This window comes from Lutzomyia longipalpis, chromosome 3 (assembly GCF_024334085.1).
Source record: "Lutzomyia longipalpis isolate SR_M1_2022 chromosome 3, ASM2433408v1".
Taxonomy (NCBI): domain Eukaryota; kingdom Metazoa; phylum Arthropoda; class Insecta; order Diptera; family Psychodidae; genus Lutzomyia; species Lutzomyia longipalpis.
Window position 1 is genome coordinate 20110339 of NC_074709.1, and position 27728 is coordinate 20138066.

The window sequence follows — 27728 nt, forward strand, 5'->3', positions numbered from 1 at the left end:
TCTCTATGGCACAAAAAGTGTGGTTAAGAATTTTCTTAGGTTAGTTTGTTGTTCAACTCGAAAGGAGGTGTTCACGTCGGAGTTAATCAGGTAGAATTTTCCAAAATTTTCGCAAAATCTTTAGTGGTAGCGTGTGTAAATGTGCAAAAGGGTCATCCTCAGCGTATTTGGTGTGAATTTCAGGTGGAAAAAGGTGTGAAAGTCGCGTGAAAAGTGAGTTACGCAGTTGAAGTTACATAACGTGTGGTCCAATCGATTTTTTCCCAGAAATTTCTGTGGCTCATTTTTCTTGCTCCTCTTTGCGCCTCATTCTCTGCACCTCTGGCGCCTTTTCAGCCACTCTGCCACGCTTGGGATTCCCACACATCCACCACGCGGGAATCCCCGGAGAGCATTTTTGGTGGGATTGAGTGCAAAAAGTTAATGTTTTCCTGGGATTTTCAGGTGCCTCCCACAAGTCTCTCTCTCCCTGAAAAAATTTGCATTCTTGCCACATGAAGGTTTCACATTGAATTCCAATTGATTTCTATACAAAAAAGTTCTGCAGGAAGGAAGTTATTTGACTCTCTGTATTGCGGACAGATCGATGAGATGAGAGAGGAGCAGCTGGGCAAGCAAAAAGGGAGATTATTTCACTTGACCCTGGCCTTTTTCCACGCGCATCTTTCCTCCGCATAAAATGACTGCGCTGCCAGAAGCACTTCCCAGATGATAAGAAAAAATCACAATTCCTCCTCAATTTCCATCCACAATCATCCCCTGATAAGGCTAATAGGTGCAGGGATTAGAATTCTAAGCTGCCTCATTGATGGAGTTTTATTGAGATTTACTTTAAACTTGAATACTCAATTCTATTTTGGGTATAAGAACGTTGGCAGAAGTTGGGATCTTTATCTACATTTTATGTTATTCTGCAACATTTTTGCTTAAACTAAATATAATTTTATTGTTTTCCTTTAATTCAATTAGATTGTTAGAATTATCTAATTGGTTTGTTCTTGTACTTATGCAATTTTAATGAGATAAAGTACGTGAGATTTAGTTGTTTTTATTTTTTTTAAGAAAGATAGATCTTCAGTAGGGGACCGAGCCCAATTCGGACCTCTTAAGGCCTTTTTCAATCCGCTATTACTTAAAACTGATAAAACTTTAAATGTAGAAAGTTATGGAAGTTAAAAGAACATTAAAAGGGCTTTAAAATGGTACCAAATTTAAGAATATTGTTTTTTATTTTATACCATTTTTTCTCATTTCGCGCGAACCTTTGGAGGTCGGAATTGGGCCATGTTTCCCTACCTAGTATACCTACCTACTTACATAAATGATGACATAACCAGAGAATTAAACCAAGAATTAGAGTTTCAAGACTTTTCGTTCTGATCTTGAGATCAGTTACGTTCAAATTAAGGAAGGATATACCACCAATTAGTTTTTATAGTAAAGATTTGCATAAAAGTAACCGTTAAGAAAAGACAATCTAGCTATGATTATGGGATAGTTTGTAAGAGTTCTAAGAGGTCTATTCTGATAAAAATCTTTTCTTTTTTACAAAACCTAAAAATTTTGTAAGATTTTGACCGTTGAAATTTTTAAATCGTTCTTTAAAAAATAAAGATCTTGTTGTTCCAGGAAATAGTCAGAAAGATCTTTAAAAAGGTCTGGAAAAGAATTTTCCTTTAAAAACATGATTAAAGAAAAAAACGAAATGTCAAAATTAAAAATTTTTTTTTCCAGAATACGAAAAATCTTATAACTGACGAATTGTAAGAAAAGAAAGAAAAGATTTTTATCACATTCTATCCCTAATATAAATCTTTTCTTTCCAAAGCTCTTTAAAGAATTTTTTGATTATTTTCTGGAAAAAGCATTTAAGAACAAACTGTCATAATCTGACAAGATCGTTTAAGTTGTTATAAAAGAAAATAAAAGATTTTTATCAGAATCAACTCCTATATGTTTTTCAAGCTTGTTTAAAAGTAATCTCAAAGCTGCTACTTAGGGATAATGAGAGAAGGAGTTAGTTAAATTGCCCCTAAGTAAGTCTCTTAGTAATTTGCATTTCAGCAACGTTCATACAGTTCATTCCTACTTTTAACGTTCATAAAGTTCTTGATAAAAACCTTAATTAGATCTTTCTCGTTATTTCCGCATTGAATTTGAACGTAATTCCATATTGCAATATTGCCATAAGGTAGTTCAGCCCCAATTTTCGTCACCACCTCATTCTCATTTCGTAGCAGTGCGTTTGGTCGAGAGGGTGCCATATTGATAAGGAGATTCGCGTAGCGTCATAACAATCAGATAGTAGAATCACATTTAATTATACTATCAATTTATATTCCGGACGAGCCCCCAATTTTAACCGCGACCATTTCGACTGGTTGTTTGTGCTCTCAATCTTGGCACGGGGGTCACAACCACAGTGTGCTCGGGTCGTGAAGTAATAAGATTCAATGTTGCGAATTATCTCTGTCGCCAAAATACCACAAGTCCACATACAATTTGCACTTTGCCATGATGAAGGAGAAAATGAGAATTACAGAGAGTTGCCGTATTTCATAATAATCATTTATTATTTCAAACTCTCAAGATATGCCTTGAGACGCCTTGATAAGAGGGAGCTCTATCAGCGTGCCCGGAGTGTGTTGACAATAGGATGTGAATTTATGGAGCTACAATTTCAACTTGTGGAATTTGCCCAATGTGCTCAAGAGAGAACCAACCCACTTTTCAGCGCAAAAAGAAAACTAAAATCTTGTGATTTTCCACCTGCCCAATGGGTTTGAGGTGAAAACTTCCTATTTTGTCTGGTTTGAAGTGGTTTCAGGGAGTTCAGGGATCTCCTCAACCGACAGCTAGACGATACTAATGACTATTCCCCCCACTATTTGATTGTAAATTACTACGATCGAGACTACTCTCAGACATCTTATCATCATTATTATTTTTTCATTAATAACTCTTCAAGAGTTCATAAAATATGTTCTGGCAGTTTGTAAATTTATCGCTGGATCTCTGAATGCGATTGGGAGGCCAGCTTAAAGATCGTTTCGCTCTGGGTGTTACGTAAATATGGTTAAAAATTTTGCAGAGAAAGAGAAGTGTATGTGTGAAAGGAAAGTGTTTCTTCTATACACTGCAAAAAGTCCTTGAAATGTTGCCAAAATATCAATGTGAGAAAAAATAGAGTTAAATCAGAGGTCAGAAAACATTCTCCAACACCATTGATCATTTTATTCACTTTCTGCAATGAGTGTTGGAGGAATAGTTTTTGTGATCGATTTATTTTAATTTTTCTATTGAATCTATTAGTTTGTTTTTTATAAAATTGAAAAGATTTACAAAAAATTCGATTTGTTCTATTTAAATTTTCTTATTCAATTTGTTTATTTATAAAAAAAATGGAGATTACGGAGGTTAATTTATAGCTTAGCCGTGTTCGTTGAGGTTATGCGAATTTATAGGTTATGTTCTAAAAGCTTTGAAGCATAATCCGCCATTTTGGACTGAAGGTTCTAATAACATCAAACATCGCCCAAACATATTCAATTATTTCTATCTATTTAGTAAATTATAGTTTCAATTGTATTTAGTCTGATTAGATAGACTAAAAGGATTAACAAGTTTTTTTTTCAAATTTTTTTGAATTTTAACTGTTATGGCCGACACATTGAAACATTTCTTTACATTGTTACACAATTCCGGTTGCAGTTCATACTTATACCAATTGGACTTTTATATTGAAACTTATCTCAAATGTTTGAATGATTGGTAATCAGTGCTACTCTCCCAAAGCAAGCCCTCAAATTGATAAACTTGTCTGTCATTATATAAACATGACTCACAACGCGAAGATTACAATATTAGTGGTGCCAGTTAAAGTGTTTTCAAAATAATATCACTATGTTGCGTGGCTTTTGTGCCTAACTTGATAGGCGGAGTAAACTACATAGTCATGACAATCAAAATGAAATATGTTGTGCGCCTATGGGTAAAGTCAGTTTGTATTCGGATCAGTGAATCACTAATCCAAAACGGCTCGTGTTCCGTTAGTGAAAGAAAAAGTTATGAAATAATATGCCATGGGTTGGGGTATGAGGTATATCCGAATTCAGCAACAATTTAGTAATGATGCTGTATATAATTTGTTAATTAATTGGGAAGCATTTAGAAGTAATTTAGTATTAAATCAGCGAAAATTAAAAAAAAAAAATGAAGAACTTTGAGAATAATTCATAGAAGGTACAAGTTTAGTCTTAATTTAGAATAAAAGAATTTTTTATTAAATGAAAAAAATAAATTAACAACAATTCAGCAATATTTCGGATAACGATTCAGCAGTAGTTCTCTATAAATTCAGCATAAAATCATTAAAAATTGAAGCATTACTTTGGTAATTCAATTTCTTTTTCATTTAATAAATAAAAAATTCTTTTATTTGAAATTAAGACTAAATTCTATGAATTATTCTCAAAATTCAGCAACTATATCATTCATATGAATACTGAAATAATTTAGCAATAATCTGTAATAGTTTAAAAGATGTGGAATTCAGCAACATTTCAAAGATTTTCAGTAACAATTTATTCAGCAATATTCAAAAAAAAATAGTCAATATAATTTCATCAATAATCTTTAACGATTCAGTATCAATTCAGTGATAATTAGTAATAATTTAATATTAATTCAGTAATAATTTATCATCGATTCAGCACAATTTAGTTTCTTTCAGTTCTAACAAACTGCTCAAAAAATCTTTTTTTTAACACAATATTTAAACTTTTTACGAAGCAATTTTTTTGCCTCCGTTCGCTTTGCCTTCCTTATTCTGTTATTTTTGCCACTAAATGCTCTTGATTCAGCGACCAAGAAACCCTTGAAATCTTTGAATTTTGTACTGAAATTTTAAGATTTCAAGCGAATTTTAAGGGTTTCTTGGTCGCTGAATAAGGCCCAATGTCTCCTTTTTCACCATTCGAATTCACCATCTTTCCTATCCCGTCTTAGATACGCGCCAAATTCAAACTCATATCTCTTTATCAGTTTCCAGAACATAAACTATAGTTGATTTAGAGCAAAATTCCACCGGATATTGCACAATAAGTGACCTGCTTGAATGCAGCAAACGTTGGGGTTTTAAAGATCGCATATTCACCGTATTTAGTGTGTCGAATGTGCGAGTGTTGTGTGGTTGGGGGAGAATAAAAAAATTCCAACACTTTTCTGCTCAACTTCCTCGTAGATTCCAGCTTGAACTAATATACGCAAGTGCTGTGTGTGTGCCTTTTCTTATCACATGCTCCACAGAGTCTTCTGATTGCACCTGATAAGTAATTTATTTGTACCGCAAAATGGGTGTGTTTACTCATTGACGTGGTGGAGGGATGGAATAAACGTGGTGGACTTGAAATGTGTCTGCGCGTCCATCCAAAAAATCCCACTGCTCATGCTTTTTGGCGCAGAGTTGAGTCAGTCCGTTGGAGGCACTGAACGCGATCAAACGTTCTCCCGTTTTGCTGAAAAAAAAAAATAAAATTTATTATTAAAAAAAAAGAAACAAAATACGGCACACTGCTTTAGCTGAATGATATCAAAAAGTATTTTTATTGCAACAGTGAGGTTGTAAGAATAAATAGTTGATTGAATGAAAGTGGGACAGAAGTGTCTGACAAAGTGTGTTGAGAAGCTCTTTGCGGGCAGCTAAAAGTTGAAGGCTGTGATTTTTTTTTGAGTGTTGTTGAGAGCGAGAGTGTGGCGTAAGACGTCTTGTGATAGTGAAAAGAGTTTTTATTTTTTTTGGAAAATTTCCTTCTCTTCGTGCAAATTAGGCTGTGAAAATTGAATTTTATAATATAATTCCTAAATAATTCTTTAGCATTCATTAGCTAAAAGTTTTTTTTTTATATTCTGTTGATTTATTCGTTTTGAGGGATTTTTTTTTAACTCGAGGTGAGTTTCCTTTTGATGCTCACTCACAGCTCAATGGAAAATTTTTGAGAGTGTGTGGCTTTAGAAATTCTTAGAACGCTCTATGTGGTGTGAAGGAACAATGGGTGCGAATAAGAGAGAATGAGTGAGTGCTTATTAGAATCTAAAAGAAATTTCTCTGAGCGTTTCGTTCACGAAGGCAGATGTTCGTTCACAGTCCAAAAATTCACAAACTTATATAACATGTTTATTGCTTATTTAGCCAAAACGCGTCACACGTTGCCTGTAAATTTTCCAACCCAGAAAAACATTGTATGTTTATGAGTTTTTGCAAAAGAAAATCCAACAATTCAAAAACTTTTGAGTTTTTTTTTATCTCTAATTTAATCTCTCACAACGTGAATTCAATCTGTGTCTGTTGGCTGATTTTTTTCAACTCTGAGGTGATTCAGAAGCATTAAGAATCAATTGTTAATGAACGTGGAACGTGTGTGTGTGTTTGTGGCGATTCGGATAATTTGTTGACCTCCACCGTGTGATTGTGTTGTAGCATTGGATTTTCAATTTAAAAAAAAAAATATAAATAAGCATTTAATTCAAGCAGAAAAAAATTACATTAATTCACCGTCAATTTACAATTCTTATTCATTTCGTTGCTGCTGCTTTTTGCAACCTTCAACAGCCCTCTGAAAAATGCATAGAGCACGGAGTGCACTCAACTGTATGTTGATCCCAAGTGGTCAACAAACATTTGCATCGTGGCTTAATATCGGTGCTGCAAAGTCAAGGGTAAGATTTTTAATTTTCTTTCCTGCAAAATAACAAGATTCCGGTTGCTTTTATATTGACTGTGAGGTAGATTATTTAGGAAAAATTGCAATATGTTGAACGGTGTAAGACTCTCAACAATTTGACTTGATAACAGGTATTAAAAGGAGAATTACATGATATTCAAGTTAGTTTCATGCAAAGTTTTACTATTTTGTGGTATTTGCTGCGTTTTTTCGTTTGAAAAACAAAGTTTATTATTTTTGGTGTGTGTCTGGGGTGGATAAAACAAATTTCCTAGATTATGCTATTAATAAATGAAAGAATAGATAAGAATTAATCGTGGTAATTTTTGGTTCAAAAGAGGTCAAAGAGATGAATACATAATAATCAAAAGCTATTTATAACATTTTTAAATAAATATAAATGAGGTTATAATAAAAAATATAAATGATTCGTGCCCAGGATAATGGATCTGTTAATACTAGATAAATTGTAATAGATTTTTTAATCGATATACGGTTAAAGGGAACGAATAAATTTAAATTTAAAATTCTATTCGTACAAAGACATTATTCTATAATTTAAAGATTAAGGAATTCAGAACTTGATCGGATTTTAAGTCAATTATTGCTTTGTTTTTAAAATAATTAAGACACAAATTAATTAAAAATAGAATCAAGATTATATTAAATACTGCATTGTTTTGTTATTTTTGATTACCGCCTTTTTCCATGAAATATGGATTATGTCTAGGGTTGATAATCTTTTTAAGTGATTAAGCTTAATCACGACAGATAAAGATTTATTTACGACTAAAGAATTTATGAATCATTGACATTTTGCGATATTGAATCAAAAGTATAAAAATAATCAATTTTTTCGATCGTATAATAGTCATAAATGTATTTTATAACAGTTCTGGAGGGTGTCTATGATAAAACTGTTATAATTTGGAATATATTTTTAAAAAATCATAAAGAGAACTTCAAAATTTTAGAATTGAAATATGTCTTTTAGTTTCATTTAAAGGTAATTTTTAGCAATTTCCTTTCCTATTATGTCTTCAATTTTATTTCGATTTTAAGTTATATTGGATTGTCCCATAAATTCCGGATTTTTTCCATAGATTTTTATTTTTTACGAGTTTTAATTTGTGTACATATTGGACACTACACACCCATAAAAATTTACTACTACTACTACTACTGCTACTATAAAGGCTTTATTCATATCGCCTTAGCCATAAAAATTGAAAAAGAACTATTTCATAGCCTTAATAGAAAGTTTTTATCAATTTGCGTTGCGGGTGTGTTTATAACGTTAATCATTTTTGTGCCCGTCAGTGCTTTTATCATTAAATATGGGATTAGATGAAATGAAAAATATCGTCTTATTGCGACGTTACAATTTTCAATGACTTCATGGCTTTTAGGAAGTTTTTGTTAGAGTATTAAACACTCAATTTGTTGATGACGGAAGTTGTGTTTATCATTGATAGAAAAACAAAAGATGTTTTACCGGAAAAAATTGGTTGTTTTGGTAATTTTCCAGAGATGTATTTATGAATAATCTTCTGCCAAGAATTGCTATAAAATTAACAAATAGCGCCCTCATCTACTTTTGAACCTTGTACCCAAGACACATTTTGCCATAAAAGACTGATATTTTGCATTCTTAAGATTTTTGATATTCTTTGTAAATAAAATAGAAGATTAGACAGGTTTTAAAAATTCTTTTAGCCAAGACACATTTTGTGCTATAAAATTTAGGCTATTTTCCTATCTTAAGCAAAAATGATAAGAAAGAAAATCTAAATCATTTTCTTTTTTTCTTTTAATCAGATTGCCAGTGAATTGCTGCCAGCTTCGTCGATACGACACTACAATTCAGCCGCAGCTGAACCCTTCCTCAATGGCTCCAGCTCTAACTATGTGGAGGACATGTACAATGCCTGGCTGAGAGATCCGGCGTCAGTGCACGCGGTAAGTGCCACATTTTATCACACACCTAAATTGCGATTATTCCCGCAAGAAATTCTATTTCACCTCATGAGTAGATCACGTTGATGTAATCTTATCGCACGAGAACTCGTGACAATGTCTAAAAAATGCGGTGTGTGCTGTAAATTTATAAAATCAACACCATGAAGTGAGAATTTCGCTGTTTTTTTTTGCTCTCGTCTTGCGTCGATCGCTGATAATTTTGTCCCATTGATGAATTTCAAAAAATATCATTCAACGTTTTTTTTATTATTTATTCGTCTAGTCGTGGGATGCGTACTTTAGAAATAATTCCTACACCGCCCCTCCGTCATTGGCACCAGTTCCGAAAGGTCATGTGGCCCTGTCGGAAATTCGTGGTCTCCCAGCGAGCCTGGGATCAGCCATGTCGGCCGATGAGAAGGTCATTGATGACCATTTAGCCGTACAGGCAATCATCAGAAGTTACCAGGTATGAAAGAATATTTATTTAAATAGTCCCTTTCTCTTTTTTCTTGGTTTTTATTTTTAAATGGAGATTTTTGCAATTTTTCCCCTATATGTGGTTATTTTGAGTCAAAATATAAAAAGAAAAATTTCCCCTTGAATTATTTTTTTCCCAAAATGCAAATTTTTTGCACCAACAATTTTTCACACAAAATCATACAGTGATGTGAGTGGATTGGGAATGTGGAGGCACGTCTGAGAATAAATTTTTAAGTGACTTTAGGTGATCTAGAACACTCAGAGAATTTAAAGAAATTTTTGTTTATGATAAATTGAACGAAGAATAATCACAGAGAGGTTAAAAGAATAATTGAGAGGCCTGATGAAGGAACTAAAGAGCCCCGAATATTTAAAAAGAAATATTATTTTTGGATTTTTATAGTTTGATTCCTTTTCTCGAAAATGAGGTTTTGACGAAATAACGAAAGATTTTTTTATTCAACGATTCTAAATTATTTTTTTTTTGGTTTAACTTTTATTCTAAAACAGTTTTGGGGGTGGTTTGTGGGTAGTTTTGACTGAATCAAGGGGTGTTTAAGTGTTGAATATTTTGATTATTTTGGCGAATTATCCGAATCTTGACAAATAATCGAAATCTTGACGAATATTCTGAAATTTGACGAATAATCCGAATCTTGACGAATTGTCTGAATCTTAACTAATTATCCAAATCCGGTTTTAGGGTAACCTGTTTTAATAAATCTCTCAGGCTGTTTCTCTACATTCTTTCCAATTTCCCACACTGTATGTCACATCTTCTTGAGTTTCTCAGCGTGAAAATAAGTATAATTTATACTTTTCTTTTTGGGGTTGATTGTAAATAAGAATTATTGTTAAGATAAAAAATATATATGTATAAATTATAAAAAAAAGAAGAATATATATAGCAGCTGTATATTCTTAAGTCTCTAAAGCTTTCCTTGAATATTTGCTGCTCCTTTTTTTATTTTTAATAATGACCAAAAGAGATGATTATAATAATTTCTTTTTAATGGGTGTTTTGTCTCTCTCTAACGTCTCTTTCATATATTTATTTATTTTTTAATTAATGAAACGAAGCTTCAAAAAAATTTTTTTAGGTATAGTAGAAATGATAAAATAAATTCTAGGACAGTTTAATGTCTTGAATAGAACATGAAGTAAATATTACGCGATGATTGGAGAACATACAAAGAAAAAGTCTGAATTAAATCGCAAGAATGAAATTTGTGAAAAAAGAGAATCATTTGCATGTGACCTTCAGTTTTTTTTTTAAACATTTTTTCATTCTTGCGTGACGCTAAAGGGGTTTTTATCTGTGTATAGCTATTTAAGGTCCATTAAATGGTCTTTTTTGTGGAAAAATTTGTGGGTTGGACAAATTTTCACTTACAGACTGTCAGGTATAATTTTTTTTAAATTTAAAAATCATCTTTTTTCCATGTGATTTTATTATTTTATTTTATTATTTTAATTATCCTGTATGTCTAAATTTTATTTTTTTATTTATAATTTTTTGCATTGCCCAAATATTTGAAAATTGTCATCATTTCCTCCCCCAAAAATGGTTGTTTTTTTTTGTTTGCAAATTACAAATTAATAATATTTTCATCAAAAAACCATTACTCTTTTTATTTGCAACAAAATTAAATGAAGTTTTTATTTTTGGTTTAAATACTTGTGTTAAACTTTGTTTTATAATTTGACTCATTGAAAAATATTTAATAATTCTTTTCAAATTTTCAATTTCTTTTAAAAGTAGAAATATTTCTAATTTTTTAAAAAATATTAATTTTCTTTTAATTTTTTTTTGGTATTCACATGAAAAAATATTTAATTTTTCTAAACAATTTGTTAAAATCACAAAATAGTCACGTGGTCATTTGATGGCTGATTTGGATCCACTCGGAATTTTGAATTCTGAGTTAAAAGTTGGTCCCGATGGAGTGAAACGACGTGCTAATGAGCAAGTGACGAGAAAATATATGAATTTTGGTAATTAGATTTCAATGTCAAAATTTTCTTTATTTTTTATATCTCTTTTTTTATAATATTTTTAAAAATATAATAACTAATTCATAATTTTAAAGGACAATTGAAATTCGGAGAAAAATTTAAGAACAAAATGCTTTGTAAATAATATTTTAAACGGGAACAGAATATTATCAGGAAGTTCAGACAAATCATTGCTTTTTTTGGTTAATTTCTTTTTACTTTTGAACTTGCTTTTCATAAATCAAAAATTACAGGCAAGAGTTAAAAAAAATGGAAATCTTTTAAAAAATCTCTTTCTAACGCTTTACTTCTATTGCTCCGGAAAAGAAACAACAGGAATAAAAAATCAACTATAGATTTTAAAATGTTTCTTTTTTTTAGTTGTGTAGTTTATTAAAAACTTTCTTCTATGCACAATTTGAAAAAAAAAGAAGAATTTTTGAAATGAAATGTTTGCTGATGAATTTTATAATCACTCTTTCATGGCTTCATTATTATTATTCCCTTTTTTAATGTTTGTTGGAAAATTTTTATGAACATAGAAAAAAATTATGTGTTCTGTTTTATATTTTGTTTTTGTTTATTTTTCTTTAAATTTGGTTTGAAAATATCTTTTCAAGTTTGAAAGGAGTGTATTTATTTTGAGGCTACAATTAGATTTTTTGGAATATATATAAATACGTATCAAGCATGTTTGATACTATATTGATGATCATAGACAGTCAAAATAGTTTTTATTTCTATCTTAGCTTATCCAAGAAAATTTGGAAATGATTTACCCAAAAATACGTAAAGTGTACAAATAAAATGGCTCGTGAAGCATATGTTTCGTTGGTTCAGAAAAAAACTCTTCTATTTTATTTTCTTGTATGTATTTAAGAGCAAACTTCAGTGTGATTTCCTAAAAATACGTTTTTATAACGACGCGTGAAGCATATGCGTCATCGTTATAATAGATCTTTGGCATATTTATTTCATGAGTTTATTTTACTTTTCTCCTAATTTCCTTCAAAATGGAGATAATTAAATGATAGGGACCTAATATTTTTGAATAAATCGAGCACTGATGCATATGCCTCATATAAAAACAGGATTAATTGGGGTGTGGTTTATCCATTTTAAATTTATGAGTTTTTGAAAGCTTAAGTTTCATCAGTGAAAATGGAGTTCGTATCATGAAATACATCAAGGCATTTTTAAATGCAAGCAATTTGAGCACTATAGGGCATATGCTTCATGTACAAATAAATAAGGTTAAATGGGATGGGAGGGTTATGGTTTACGCGTTTTCATCAAATGTTTTCACAAAACTCTTTCAATTTTCTTGTACGTTCCATGTTTGATCTGTATTATCTTCCGAATGATATTATGAGAACTTCAAAATGAGTAAACTCCTTTCAAATGCAGGGAATTGTGTGATGTTTTGTTTTCAAAGCTTCTTAATGTTATTCTGTTATGTTGTAAATTTTACATAAAAAAAAGAACTTTGTTTATGTATATTTGCTTAGCTTGATTATGTTTTCATTATCCTTTTTTTATTTCTTTTATTTTTACCCTATTCTCAACACAAAAATCCACAAAAATTGAGAAAAGAAACTGTGACAGAACAACAGAACAATATACTTTTTACTTTTCTCGTGAAAAAAAACAAAACTAAAAAAACAAAGACATATTTTACTACTAAAAAGTATTTTAATATTATTTTGTTATTTAATACTTTTTTGGGGAACATCCAACATGTAGAATAATAATGAATTTATTTTTCTATTTAAAAAAATAAGTGGAGAATTAACTTTCTTTTCTTTTGACTCAAAAATACATTTTAAAATAATTATTAGGTACACATGTTAAATACTTTTTGTTTATTTTTTAATTTTCTATTCTTCTATCTATATATTTAATACAACTTTCTTTCATCTCAAATAGTTTAATTTTCTTTTTCTTTTTTTTTTTACTTTGGAAAGAGAAAAGAGTTTATAATAAAACAAAATCTATTTCTCTCATTTTTCTCGCTAGAATAATTTATTTTTCATCCACATTTAATTATTGTTATTATTGTTGTTGTTGTTACTTATATTATTACGGATGGGGATCCCTTAAAATCCGTGACGATATTTAGATTCGAGGTCATCATATAGCACGAACCGATCCTCTTGGTATTAACAACATTAATCTTGAAGATAAACGTGCAACGAAGTTAATTTACGCTAATTTTAATTTTGGTAAGTAGAATTTTTCTGCACTCCCAAAAAAACACAAAAAAAATTAATGAAAAAAAATCATTTTGAAAAAGTTTTGATTAAAAAAAAAAAACGAAAATCATAAAGAAAAGATTTTTTTCAAACACATTTTGTTGTATTTGTTGTAGTTTTTTCTTTGGATTTATCATCTTGTATATAGTTTTTATTTGTTTTATATTTTTAGTTTTGATAAAATGGGAGACAAAAAAGTGTTTTTTATTCATTTTGTTAAAAGTATCACATTTTTCCCTTAAAAAAAATCCTTCCCACACTTGTATAGTAGTCTTATGGAGATGCTTTAGTAAAATAGGAAAAGAATCAACAGAGGAATTGGTAAAAACTTAGCAAATTTTTGTATTAAAAGAATTGGTTGAGAAGGAAAATTTATTTATCACCAAAATTATTATTCAAAATTAACTTTTTTCTTGCTAAAAAAAAAGTACTTTCACATTGGTACAGGTTAGTTGGTTTCTTCTTTCTCTAAAGCATGGTGTTCTTGCTCTTTTTATATTCTTTCATTCTTCCATGTTTTCACACAAAACTCTCAGGCATGTTCTTTTCAGCAATAAAAGGGGAATGTAGTGTTTAGTTTGAGTTCTTTTTTTTTTTAATAATAATTTTATCTATCTACAAAAATAAATAATTTTAATTTTATTAAAAAATACTTACTAATACAGTCACATCCACTCAAATAAATGGTTAAAACCACCCACTTTTGACCACGAATGAACTTACTAAAAAAGAAAGTAAACTCATTAAAAACACTTAACAAAAATTAATGCCATTTAAATATTTCTAATGAAATCGTCGCTCCGAATTTCAATAAAATAACTTTTTGATTATTGTTCTTTCTGTAAAGAAAAAAAATATTATTGAACATTTTATTTTTAGAATTGAAAAAAAAAAGAAAGAAAAGACACTTGAGGAGGAAAAACTAAAATCAATATTTCTTTTTACCTTGACAATGAATAAATAGGCGAACATGATATGGAGAGGGTGTTTAAACTTCCCAGTACGACGTTTATTGGTGGCAAGGAAAAATATTTACCTCTGAGGTAAGGAATTAATTTAATTATCTCAACTATGTTAGGTCTAAGAAATTATTTTCTATAAATAGAATGTCATTTTATTGATGTAATAAAGTGAATAATATGCATCAGTAACAGTCAAGAAGTAGAGAATGCAAGTGAAGAAATTACAGTGGTGATCCGCAGTAGATACTTTATTTGTATCCAATGGAAGTATTTACAGTGAGCTGATTCATTGTTTTATGATATTGCGCAAATTATTATTCAAAATTACGTTCTTCAATTTTTCGGTTGATTTGGGACAGATTTTTAAAAATTTGATTCACTTAGCGAACTATCAAAAATGAAAAATTGCCATTTTTTTTAAAATTTTACAAATCTTGAAAAGAGTATTTAAGTATTTTCCACTTAAACTGCTCTAATATTTTATTTTCAAAATTATAACTGGATCTATCCAATTAGATGATTTACAGACTTTCATCCTACTCTTTCTTTTAATTCTTACAATGTAATAACTTATTAATAATTTAGATTCTGAGGAAAACCTACAAATTTTCGTCAATTTATATTAAAATTCTCTGAATCAAGCGCAAAAGACGGATTTGGCCACAATGGCCAATAGTAAAATTAAATTATTTTCAATGTAATTCAGCAAAGAAATTCAACAGTAGAAGAAAGTTTACAAGTCTCTGGATTTTACAAAATAAGATTCACTGAAATTAAATGCTAAGGTTTTGCACAGATGTTGACTTTAGCGAACCCTCTTCTTTTGAGGGCGTGTAAATTAGTAGAAAACTTTTAATAAATCTTCAATGAAACTTTCCCATTTTTTCTGTTTCTTAGTTTTCAGTCTTTAAAAGGCTCACTCAGATCTAAGACTAAAAGCCTAAAGAAATATTTAATTTAATCCGAAAAGTTAAATCGTTAAGCCACGATCGCTTAATGAGACTAAAATTAAAGCTTTTAAGAATTCTCATTAGAATCTTTAATAATCCGGAAGATTATTTCTTTAGATGATAAAATGACGAAGAATAAATGATTAATTAACTTTCTTCTGCTGTTGTTTGACTTCTTCAAAAAAATCATGATAAACAACACAAAATTTGCTTCAATGTCATCTTTCTTCCCGACTCTTTATTACCTTGTTAAGCAATAAACTTTTTTCTTTTCCTTTTTTATGATCTCCTAATTTTTGCAGATAAATGAGTTATTTTTATCACTCAAATTACCCTAAAGGAGACAATAAAATCCAAATGTCGCTAATTGTTTAATTATAGCGCTTTATAATTATTCTGCTTTGTCAGATAACAGAGTCTTGTGATTAAAGAAAATGATTTTTAGAAATTATTACTTTCACTCGTGAGTAGGGCACGGACTTTCGATCTGAACATCGAAGCTTCGGTGATTCGAAGCATCGAAGCGTATTCGAAGCACTGCAGAAGAACTGCTTCGTTTTTAAAATGCTTCGATTATTCGAATAATCGAATAAGCTTCGAATTATTTTTAGATATTCGAAACTTCGAAGCTTTTTAGGTATTCGAAGCGGATGGACGACTCGTTTTAAAAATGCACAAAAGCTTCGAAGCTTATTCGATTATTCGAATAATCGAAGCATTTTAAAAACGAAGCAGTTCTTTTGCAGTGCTTCGATTTTTTCTCAACAATTCGAAGCATCGAAAAGTTCGATTTTTTGGAACCCTACTCGTGAGGCGTCCTAATGTAGGTAGGTAGAAGTATTAATATAGACGTATTACTGCGAGACACTACTGTAATTTGTGCATTAAATCAGATTAATTATGTTTGAAAGCATAAAAAATTATGGAAATGTTTGTAATATGAAAACATCCCAATGATCCTCAAAGTGTTAACCTTTCTTTGGAAAATTTTATAGTAAAAAAAATCCCCTTAAAATTACGAATTCACCCCTTTTGACGGTAAATTTAAATTAATTTGATCAACTAAACTAATTTTGTATGCAAACTAAATAATTTCTATTGCGTCTTCTTCGCAAATTCTCTTCACGTGAGACTTCTTGACGTTTTTTTCTCTTCTTTCTTTATTTAGAGAGAATGGAAAAAAAATGAGTCGAAGTTAAATAGAAATTAATGTTGAACTCTCTGTGGACTGAAGGAAATTTAGCGCAATTAGCTAATTGATGCAAATTATTCTTATTTGCTCATTGTTGGTTACCTTTTGGATTATATCGGGAGAGAATTAGAATTGGATTTTGACCACTTCCTGCGCCCACTCAGAATCCCCAATAGATTACCTTGAACGATATTTCACAATAGATTAGAATGACTTATGCCCAGAACCTCCTGCCCAAATGAGAAGCCACCAAGATACCTTTTGGATTATATCGGGAGAGAATTAGAATTGGATTTTGACCACTTCCTGCGCCCACTCAGAATCCCCAATAGATTACCTTCAAGAGAAGAACAGAATTAATAAACTCCAACCGGCGCGAAGGCCAGAAAATGTTGGGAAAAAATTGCTGTTCTTCCTCCTTCAAAATTCCCTGGGTTTTCTCCAGACGCTTCACGGCTCACACACAATTTCCACTCAAATAATAAGGAATTTTTACTTTACTTGAAAGATTTATTTTCCACAGAAAGTTTGGAGTTTAAATTAAAGAAAATCCACACGACGTTGCTTCTACCAAATTTTATTCAAGAGTGACAAGAAATTTACAAAAGGCTCTTAATTATAACTGAGAATGTACAAAATTGTGAAGGAAAAGGAACTGTGAATTTGTGGGGTCATTGCCCCCAAAGAGAATAAGAGTTTAGAGGGAGATGGTTAGTACAGGAGGAAGAGAGATGGCTATTGATGCATTTTTGGAGAGAAATTTGGCGCTCTTTTTAATTTCGTCAATTGGCGGGAAATACTTTCGCCAGTGGCGTAAACACTCATGAAACAAGAAGAATAGTCCGAATGCTAATTACTCAAGGAAAATCAAGAATGAAAAAATTGTCGAAAATACGCTTTAGGGTACAATTTGCTGCGAGGAGGGCAAAAAGATTAATTAAATGTTTGTTTTTGTAGGGAAATTCTCGATCGCCTAGAGCAGGTGTATTGCAACAAAATCGGTGTTGAGTTTATGTTTATTAATTCCCTGGAGCAATGTAATTGGATTCGACAGAAATTCGAAACACCAGACATAATGAATTTCTCCAATGATGAGAAACGCTTAATTTTGGCACGTTTGAGCCGTGCCGCCGGCTTTGAGGGCTTCCTGGCGAAGAAGTTTTCATCTGAGAAGCGTTTTGGGCTCGAAGGGGCGGAAATTATGATTCCAGCCATGAAGCAGGTGATTGATGTGTCAACGCGACTTGGTGTTGAATCAATTATCATGGGTATGCCACATCGTGGACGTCTCAATGTGCTGGCCAATGTCTGCCGTAAGCCCCTGAATCAGATTCTCACACAATTTGCCGGTCTCGAGGCTGCAGATGATGTAAGTTTGTAGCAGTTGCACGAAGCAGCAAATCATTCTCTGAAGCTTTTCGTCTTTTTTTTTGCGGGGGAATTTAGGGATCAGGTGATGTAAAGTACCATTTGGGGACGTACATTGAGCGTCTCAATCGTGTCACGAATAAGAATATTCGTCTGGCTGTTGTGGCCAATCCGTCGCATTTGGAATGCGTGAATCCCGTCGTTCAGGGTAAGACACGTGCTGAGCAGTTCTATCGTGGCGATGGTGAAGGGAAAAAGGTCATGTCGATCCTCGTGCACGGCGATGCAGCTTTCTGCGGGCAGGGTGTGGTGTTTGAGACGTTCCACTTGTCCGATTTGCCCGACTACACGACTCACGGCACCATTCACATTGTGGTCAACAATCAAATTGGCTTCACGACAGATCCACGACGATCACGCTCATCGCCGTACTGCACAGATGTGGCACGTGTGGTGAATGCTCCCATCTTCCACGTGAATGCCGATGACCCCGAAGCCGTGATGCACGTGTGCAATGTTGCCGCTGAATGGCGAGCAACGTACCACAAGGACGTTGTAATTGATCTCGTGTGCTACCGCCGCAATGGGCACAATGAGATCGATGAGCCGATGTTCACGCAACCCCTCATGTACCAGAAGATTCGACAGCTGAAGCCCATCCTGGAGATCTACTCGGATCGCCTCGTGAGTGAGGGTGTCGTGACGAATGAGGAGGTGAAGGCCGTCAAGGATAAGTATGAGAAGATTTGTGAGGATGCGTTTGAATTGGCAAAAACGGAGACACACATCAAGTACAAGGATTGGCTCGATTCCCCATGGTCGGGCTTCTTTGAGGGCAAAGACCCCCTCAAGGTGTGCCCAACGGGTGTACATGAGGAGACGCTCGTCCACATTGGCAATCGCTTCTCGCAGCCACCGCCAAATGCAGCCGAATTCACCATTCACAAGGGTCTCATGCGTATTTTGGCGGCACGCAAGGAGATGGTGGACAAACGTACCGTCGATTGGGCTCTAGGTGAGTTTTCTTCTTTTTTTTTTCGAAAGTGTTTATATAGATTCAACGTCAAACTTTAGAAAAAGATCGTTAACTGTTAAGAATTAACATTAAACGATAAAAATATCAAAAGTTAAAAAAGAAATGTCAAAACTGTTGAAAATGGACGTCAAACAAAATCATTCTCAAACTTCAGAAAAAGAAAATCAATTGTCAAATATTAAGAAATGATAATCAAGCGTAAGATAAAGATTGTCACACTTTTGAAAATGAATGTGAACCATTAAAAAAATCAAAGAAAAGGGTAATTTAATATTATAAAATGGAACATCAAACGTACTAAAAAGAACATCAAACGTTAGAATTATCGTTAAAAAATAAACATGTCGTACGTTTAAAAAATAAATGTCAAAACTTCTAAAAGGGAACGTCAAAATACAATCTTCTTCAATTTAAGGAAAAGAAAAGTCATATACGGCGTTCTAAAAAGATTTTTAGAAGTTACAACTGACGTCAAATTTTAGCAAAGAAATGCCAAAAATTAGAGTAATTATCAATCGTTAGAAAATAAATGTCAAAAGTTTCGAAAATGAATTTAAAACATTAGAAAAAATTAACGTTAACTATTACAACGGAAAGTTATTAAACGATAGAACATCAACGTATAAATTATTTAGAAAAATACCAAACGCTATTGTTAATGTCAAACGATTGGAAAGGATAATCAAATATTAGATAAGAACGTCTAATATTCGAAACTGATTTTTGATGATCAACGTCAAACAATATAAAAGAAAAGGGAAACGTTAAAAAATAAACCGCAAAAGTTAGAAAAAAATGTTAAAAATTAGAAAATAAATTTGAAACGTTATAAAAAGAACTTCAAACGTTAGAACAGATGTATTAAAAGTTAGAAAATCAGTGTCAAATGTAAGAAAAGTATGAGTTAATGTCAAACGTTAGGAAACTAAAGTCCAATTTTATAATTAAAGTTAAACATTTGAAAAAGCATTAATAAACGTTTAAAACTAACATTAAACGTTAGATAAAGAACATCCAACATTGGAATCGAGGTTTAACTTTCAAAACTGAATTTCAGATGTTAGAAAAAAAAACGTCAAACGTCCGAAAAAGTAAAAAGTAATGGGAAACGTTAGCAAAGAGAAGTCAAACACTACAAAAAAAAATTAAAATTGAATTTTAGACGTTACAAAATCAACGTCAAAAGTTACCTAGAATTAATTTTTTGGGGAAAATTGACGTGAAATGTTAATGGGAAAGGGTCTGGGTTAGAAGAAGACTTGACGTTTACCGGAATCCCTCTTTCGCACTGATAAAATTAACGTCAAAAATGTTTAAAAAAAAAAAAAAGTCAAACGTTAGAAAAGATTGTGTTGATTCTTCTCATTTCTCGACTTCTTTAAAAAGTCTCTAAACTTATTCAAAAGCCTTCACAAAACTAATAAAACAAATAAAATTCTCTCAGGTGAAGCAATGGCTTTTGGATCTCTCCTCAAAGAGGGCATCCACGTGCGTCTCTCGGGACAGGATGTGGAGCGAGGAACGTTCTCACATCGTCACCATGTGCTGCACCATCAGCGTGTTGACAAGGCCACATACCGGCCACTGTGTCACTTGTATCCGGATCAGGGACCCTACACTGTGTGCAACAGTTCCCTGTCTGAGTTTGCCGTGCTTGGCTTTGAGCATGGGTACTCAATGACAAATCCCAATGCCCTTGTGATGTGGGAGGGACAATTTGGGGACTTTATGAATACAGCTCAGTGCATCATTGATCAGTTTATCTCGTGCGGACAGGCCAAATGGGTGCGACAGAGTGGAATGGTGATGCTTCTGCCACACGGGATGGAGGGTATGGGTCCGGAGCACTCATCGGCACGCCTCGAGCGTTTCCTGCAGATGTCTTCGGATGATCCGGATTACTTCCCGCCGGAATCCGATGAATTTGCCATTAGGCAGTTGCACGACATTAATTGGATTGTGGCGAATGTGTCAACGCCGGCAAATTATTTCCACATTATGCGTCGTCAGATCCACATGCCCTTCCGCAAGCCACTCATTATGATGACCCCCAAGTCCCTGCTGAGACATCCGGAGTGCAAGAGCTCCTTTGACATGATGACGGGCAATACGGAATTCCTGCGACTTATCCCGGAAGAGGGTGCAGCTGCGGAGAAGCCGAATAAAGTGAAGAAGCTCATCTTCTGCAGTGGTCGTGTCTACTATGACCTTGTTAAGGCACGACGTGATAATAAACTTGAATCTGATATTGCAATTGCTCGTGTAGAGCAGGTAAGTTGAAAATGAATTCTTGTAAATTTGAATTTAACGTTTTTTTTGGGAAAATTCTTTTAATTTTTCTCTCCTTTGTAGATTTCTCCCTTCCCGTATGATTTGGTGAAGAAGGAAGCGGAAAAGTACAACAATGCTGAGCTTGTGTGGACACAGGAGGAGGCTAAGAATCAGGGAGCTTGGACCTACGTACAGCCACGTTTCCACACAGCTCTCACAGCAGCTCGTGAAGTCAGGTAAATGCTCCTCCCTTAATTTTCCCTCTTTTTCCCCTTTTTTTTGGTTTTCTTCCCACGTCCCTTTTTTTCTTGTCTTTTGCCAAAAAAAAATATCCTTTTCACACTGCGTAAGTTTTTTTCTGGGTTTCGTTTTGTGTCCAAAATTGAGCAAAAGCATGTCCAAAAATCATTTCAAAATTTTTCTTTTTGATCTCTACGCGATCCTCTAAAAAAAAGCTTCTGAAAAGTTTCTTTTTTCTGAAACTCAATAGAGGATTTCAAAATTTGCCTTTCGACAGCGTTCGTTTGGATTTAAATTTTTTTCTTCCTATAAAATGTAAAAACTTTTTCTTTTTTAAATATCCTTCGTTATTAATGATCGTCTAATAATTGTTGGTTTTACTCTTTAGGTGTTTAACTCGTGAAATTGCACAATTTTTTTTTCTTTACAATAATTTATAATTTTTCTTCCAAAAGTAGTTGCGTCACATTTTGCCAAAAGAAAAAGTAATTTTTTGATTTAAAAAAAAATTATCGTAAATTCATTTTTGAACCATTTTCATCATTCCTTCTCACATTCACATTCCATCTCATCCACGGAGAAATATAAAAAAAATTAACTAATAAAAGTTAATTTTTGTATTTCTCAGTGAATCCTTTCTTTATTTCATCTTATAATCCTTCTTAAATATTAATTATATTTTATAAATTAGTTTGATTAATTGCAAAAAATAATGGGGTTGGATGATTTTGGAGTATACGTACATTTTGAAAGGCTTTATTGGGGTGTAGAAGTAAGAGAACAAAAGGTGCTAAAACACAGAGAAAAAAGTAATGAGAATCTGCACATTTATATGGGAATGTGGGGTACAATTTTCAAAGAAACTTTAACTTTTTAAGAAAATCTTAATTTTTCCTTTTTTTTAGTAGAAAAAATAAGAAATTTTATTTCAATGAACATCTTTGATAAACTTGTCTACCCATGTTACCTAATAACCCTGAAGTCGTTCCATGTTGGCTGCATAATATTGAGCTCTTATTGTTTTATTGAAAAATCTTCTCTACAAATTAAAAAAGGTCTTTTACTAGTTTTTTTTATTACTTTAAAAAGTATTTTGTTTGAGTTTGTATTCCTTTTTGATCATAAAAAATAAATCCGGTTATCTAATTCAGGTATTTGATTAATAATTGATCAAAAATTGTCTTGAATAATTACTTAATTGCTTTAGGATCAATTGTAGGTCTTTTTCAAGTCTATATTTAGTTAGTTTAAAAAAAATGTTACTTTTATTGATTTCTTAAAGTTTAATCCAGAATATGTTTAAAAAGAAAATTTTTAGGTTAAGGACGATATAACCCGTAAATAGCCCATTAACATAATTTTTTAAAGTTTTTTAGTAAAAAATTTTAGGCAAAACAGTAAAAAATAAAATATTTGATTATTTTATGTAGAATTTTTATAAAGTTTCTTGGTTTGTTAATAACTTAAAATATTCATTTGAATTACTGAAATTAATTAAAACTCTCTAACGGGGTTATCACACTTAAGCTCCAAGTGCTTGAGCATCATAACCTCTATGTGAGTACGAGAGAGACAACAACGGTATTTTTTCTCGTTCTGTCACATGTAAAATCTTAAGCATCAAGCGCTTGTAGCTTAAGTGTGATAACTCCCTAAGAGTTTAGAAATGGGGTATTTATGGAACAATTTTTGTTCAAATAGATTGAGTAGTATTTGTCTCATAATTGACTGTAATAAAATATTTTGTTTTCCACAAAATTTAAAAATTCATAAACTTTTTAGAAATATAGAAAAAACCAAAAATTATTTATTTTATTCTAAACAAACAAATAAGAAAAATTTTCCGCAGATTTTCATAACTTTTTCCTTTTTTCTGTGAATGTGGACAAAAAAAGAAAAAAAATAGAAACAAAGCACGAAAGACAAAACAAAAACAAACAAAAAAACTAATTTGTAAACTTGCAGTAGTCAAGAAGTAGGAAAAGGAGAGAATTCTTCAGAATCAGCCGCTGCTGCCGGTGCTTCTGCTTCATCATCATCTGCTACTACTGACCAATCAAATGATGGTACATGGTTGGGCCGTATTTTTGGGCCGCAGAGTACGAAAAAGCATGCGAATATTAATACCGACTTTTCGCCGACTCATACCGATTTTAATAGGCCGTCAGACGGATATGCGGCCAAAGTGAAAAAATCAGTTAAAACGGCGAGACCCATTAGGTGAGGGGTTGACTATATATTTATTATAATAAATTATGAGGGGGATATAATTTATTATAATAAGAGGCTAAAAGGAATGCAAAAAAAATATCTATTTTTTTTTCAAGAAAAAAATCAAAACTTGTTAATTTACTATTTTTTTTAAAAGCTTTTTTTATATTTTTCTAATTTTCTATTTAAATTATTTAGTTTCTTTTTTAAAAGTATTTTATTAAATGTCTTTAGTTTGAAAAAAAAAAGAAATTTAATAAGATTGAAAGAAGAATTTTACATTTTTTTTTAAAGTAATTCTTATGGGCAGGTGATCTTGATAGTGCCTGAATGATATAGTCCTAATCAGACATAGAGTTTAATGGAATTTGTGATAACAGAGAATGAGACGCAACGGATTGGCACATTGTCTCATAAAACAAACATTTATAAAAAAAAGAAAATCTTAAACAGAAGCTTTCCTAAAATCACATGCAAAATATTCTTCAATCGCATTCTATTACTTTAATTTTCATTCTTTAAAGTTTCTTTTTTCAAACACATATTTCATTAAAAATAAATTTCTTTATAAAAGATGGGGATGTACCAATCCTTTTGGTATAAAAAAAAAAGAACTCAAAACATTCCTTCCAATTTATAAAAAATAAAAACCTTTAAAAACTTTACTTTTGCCTCAAAGTCGGAAATTTCTATAATTTTAGTTCTTTTGCCTTAAAAAAAATAACCAAAATTTGTCTTTTCATCGTCTCATAAAATGTCATTGAAAAATCATTTCACAAAGTTATTTTGTAAAATTTCATCTGAGGATTGGTACATCATTTTTTTTCGCCTATTAGTCTCACCGGAAATTAGTAATTCTTCAATGCTTTAATTTTAGTTTCTTTAGATTAGATTTTTTCAGCAATATTTTAAGAACTAATTTTTCTACATATTTTGAATTTGTGTGGTGATATGACTGAAATGATTAAAGTGAGTTTGTATATAGTGCGAAAGACGAGAAAAGTATCGAAAAATACAATAAAATTGCAATAAATTGCGACAAGGATTCGTTAAAGTGCAAAAAATTGCAAAATAATATGCAAAACTTTAAAGAATATTTACAGAAAATGCATTAAAAGAGCGGAAGTGATTGTCAGAAACTTGAATTTAAAGAAATATCTATGCTTTGGGTCAATTTTAAAACAAAAAAATATAAAGTTTTGTTTTCATTTAAATTGATTTGAGTTTAGTATTTTTAATTTTCAAAAAACAATTCTTACTTTATTTTTTAACTTCATATTTTGACCTGATGTTTCAATAGAGTTTCTAAAATTATTTGAATATCCCTTAAGCCTGTTCTAAAAAAATGGATGAGGCATAGCTTAAAAAAATTTTGTGCTAGTCTTAAAAAAAGCCAAAATTAAGATTAAAAAACTTGCATCGGCTTAAAGCACTTAGTCCAAGCATAAAAAATTGTCCTAGCCTATAAGTTAGGACCAAAGTATAAAAGATATAAGCTAATGTTCAGTTTTAAAAACTTAGCTTAAAGGTAAACTGGCGGCTTAAGAAAGTAAAGTCGAACCTAAATATGTAGAATTTCACCCTTAGTTAAAAGAACATTTCTAGAACGCTTCAAGTGCTGAAATCAAGTTTAAAAAGTCTTAAATTCAAGCCTGGAACGTTTTGAAATTAAGCCTAAAAGTACTGACTTTGAGCCTAAAAAGTCTTATATCCAAACTTATTTTTTTAAATTTTTAACTCAGGCTCATATTGAGAAGAAAAAAAACTTAAAAATATACTAAAATATAGCCTAAATAGTTTTAAATTCATGTCTAACACGTACTGAACTTAAGCCTAAAACGTGTCAACCATAAAATAGACTGAATTCAAGCTGAAAAAAAAATTATTCGATTTTAGCAAGGGATTAGAATGGAAATATTTCAATCTTTAAAAATATTATTTTTATTTACCAATATTCGGATGATTCGCCAATAAAATAAGAATATTAGGTATATAGAATTAGAAGAAATCAGTCATATCATCAATGAATTGCTCTTACTTTGCAAATTTATCTTATTTTACGCGTTTATCATTTAATTGGCCAGTAGCTAATCATTTTATTTATTTAATTTTTAAACATTTTTCAGCAATATGCAAAATATTTCATTCTCTAACATAAATCTCTCATAGGCAGAATTTTCTCTCTCTCTCTCATCATAATATAGCGCACGATTCATTAAATTATTAAAAAAAAAAAACAAATCATAAATATTTTGAATGTTGCTTTTTGTTTTTTCTTACACTGTATACATATATTTTTGTTTGGAGGGAAATTTTGTTTTATTAAACACAAATAAAATTTACACTGTATTATTATACTTTTTGTTAAATGTTATGTGCATGTGATAGAGCAAGAATATTTTAGTTATAAGAAGAATGTTTTTTAGTTTTTAATGAAAAGTCCTCGTTCAGATGAAAAGAATTATTTTTGAGAATTTTTTTTTTCATTTATTTTATAAAAATTAATTTTTTCGTATTTTTTTCATCGAATAATTTAGCTACTGTGGTCGCCCAACTGCTGCCTCAACTGCAACAGGATCAAAGGCACAGCACAACAAGGAGTTGGCTCATTTCTTGGAGGATGCGATGGCGCTCTAAATTCAGCAGCGAAGAGCAAAAGATTGATGTAAGAAAATTTATTTATTTCAATACAAAATATCCTGATATGAAAGAAAAAGAGAATAAAATGAAAAAAAGAGAAACCTGATAAATAGCTAAAGAAAATGAAATATTAAAAAAAATGTATTTTTGTCATATAAAACAGAATAATGCGATAAATTCTCAATGTAATTTATTTTGATTAACATGTAAAAAAATATATATTTTTCTTGTTTTAATTTAAACATTAAAGTTATTATTAAAACTCTTAAGAAAAATATAAAAATTATTTTTAGATTTTGATGAGAGAAGTTTCTGAGATAAAAAAAATAGATCAAAATATATTTTTGCTGAATGCTTTGGCTGTTTTGTTCGCGAAGTTTATAGTTGTTTTTGCAAGAAAAGAGAATTTAAATTGCTCGGATGTTTTTTTTTTTAAGTTAAAATGGGAAGTTTTTAAATTAATTTTCACATTTTGATGTGGACACAGTTCCAAAAAAAAAAAAACAATTTTGATAAAAGAACTTTTTAATATTAAAATTGAAAAGTAATTTTTGAAAAGTGTGTGGAAAAAAGGGCAGAAAAATCCACAAAGTAGGGCCATTGCAAGAGAGTTCGTTGTGAAATGGTGCTAAAAGGATGGCAAAAGGTAGTTGATGTGTGGGGATCTTGTGAATCCGCATGAATACAAAGAAAAAAATAAAGAGAAATGTCAGTATTGAATTAAAAAAAAAAAACTTCGCACCTTGTTAACCAAATGAACATGAGAATAAAAAAAAGAAGAAATACAAAAAGATGGATAAAATAATTGCTTTTAAGTCACTTAACAGCCATATTGTAGAATATTCATCAGAATAAAACGTAAAAAAAAGTAAAAGTGAAGTTAATTCACAGAAGAATGTTGTCTGCAAAGTGCTTAAAAGCGTGATATTACTAAAGAAGAAATAAAAACAAAGTAAACGATCCTTTAAATGTTTTTTGTGTAGAAAAATTTGCACCTTCTTCAGCTCTTTCGAAAAAAAAATAAAAAAGAATAAACTTAAAAAAAAATGTTGGAGAGATGAAGAATTTCTAAAATGACGCGCACCAACTTTTCTTGTAAAGATTTTGAATGTATTTTTGGGAATATTAAATGACTCTAAAAAAAAAGAATCTAGAACATACAAGGAGAAAAAAAATGAAATGTTAAAAGAAACCTACTCAATCGGATTTATTAGTGTTATATACAATTGATTTTTAGTGAGAAATTCATCATTATTTATTTCTAATTAAATATATTCTCAAATTAAGCCACAAAATAAAGAACATCAACATCAAACCTAAATGTTTGTTTTCATTGCGAATTTTTCTCACGACATTTTTCTAACGTACTTCTTGATGGTATTTTTCTTGAAATTTCGCGCGACAGTGAAAGTGGTTTGAGATGAGGTTAAGCTTTGTCAATTTATCC

At 31.2% G+C, this 27728-nt stretch overlaps 1 protein-coding gene across 20 annotated transcripts; it reads left to right on the top strand.

Annotated features, from left to right (window-relative positions):
- LOC129792530 (2-oxoglutarate dehydrogenase complex component E1) lies at window positions 1-27602 on the top strand. Of its 20 annotated transcripts, none has more exons than XM_055831641.1 (12): window positions 1-90; window positions 6611-6717; window positions 8541-8681; window positions 8965-9150; window positions 11036-11159; window positions 14376-14454; window positions 17473-17884; window positions 17962-18898; window positions 20364-21190; window positions 21272-21426; window positions 23396-23650; window positions 26179-27602. In XM_055831641.1, exons 2-12 carry the CDS (start codon window positions 6622-6624, stop codon window positions 26276-26278), a joined length of 3312 nt encoding a protein of 1103 aa, XP_055687616.1. In that variant the 5' UTR covers window positions 1-90; window positions 6611-6621; the 3' UTR covers window positions 26279-27602. The 20 variants fall into 20 exon arrangements, with proteins under 20 accessions (XP_055687616.1, XP_055687620.1, XP_055687625.1 ...); XM_055831645.1 differs by lacking the exon at window positions 11036-11159 and adding an exon at window positions 13279-13381; XM_055831642.1 differs by having other exon boundaries at window positions 43-213.
- The last annotated feature ends 126 nt before the right edge of the window (window positions 27603-27728 follow it).

Coding starts and splice junctions, on each gene's coding strand:
- LOC129792530 (XM_055831641.1), top strand. CDS start 6,622: ATGCATAGAGCACGGAGTGCACTCAACTGTATGTTGATCCCAAGTGGT. Junction 21,191..21,271: donor CAATTGCTCGTGTAGAGCAG/GTAAGTTGAAAA, acceptor TCTCCTTTGTAG/ATTTCTCCCTTCCCGTATGA. Junction 21,427..23,395: donor ACAGCAGCTCGTGAAGTCAG/GTAAATGCTCCT, acceptor GTAAACTTGCAG/TAGTCAAGAAGTAGGAAAAG.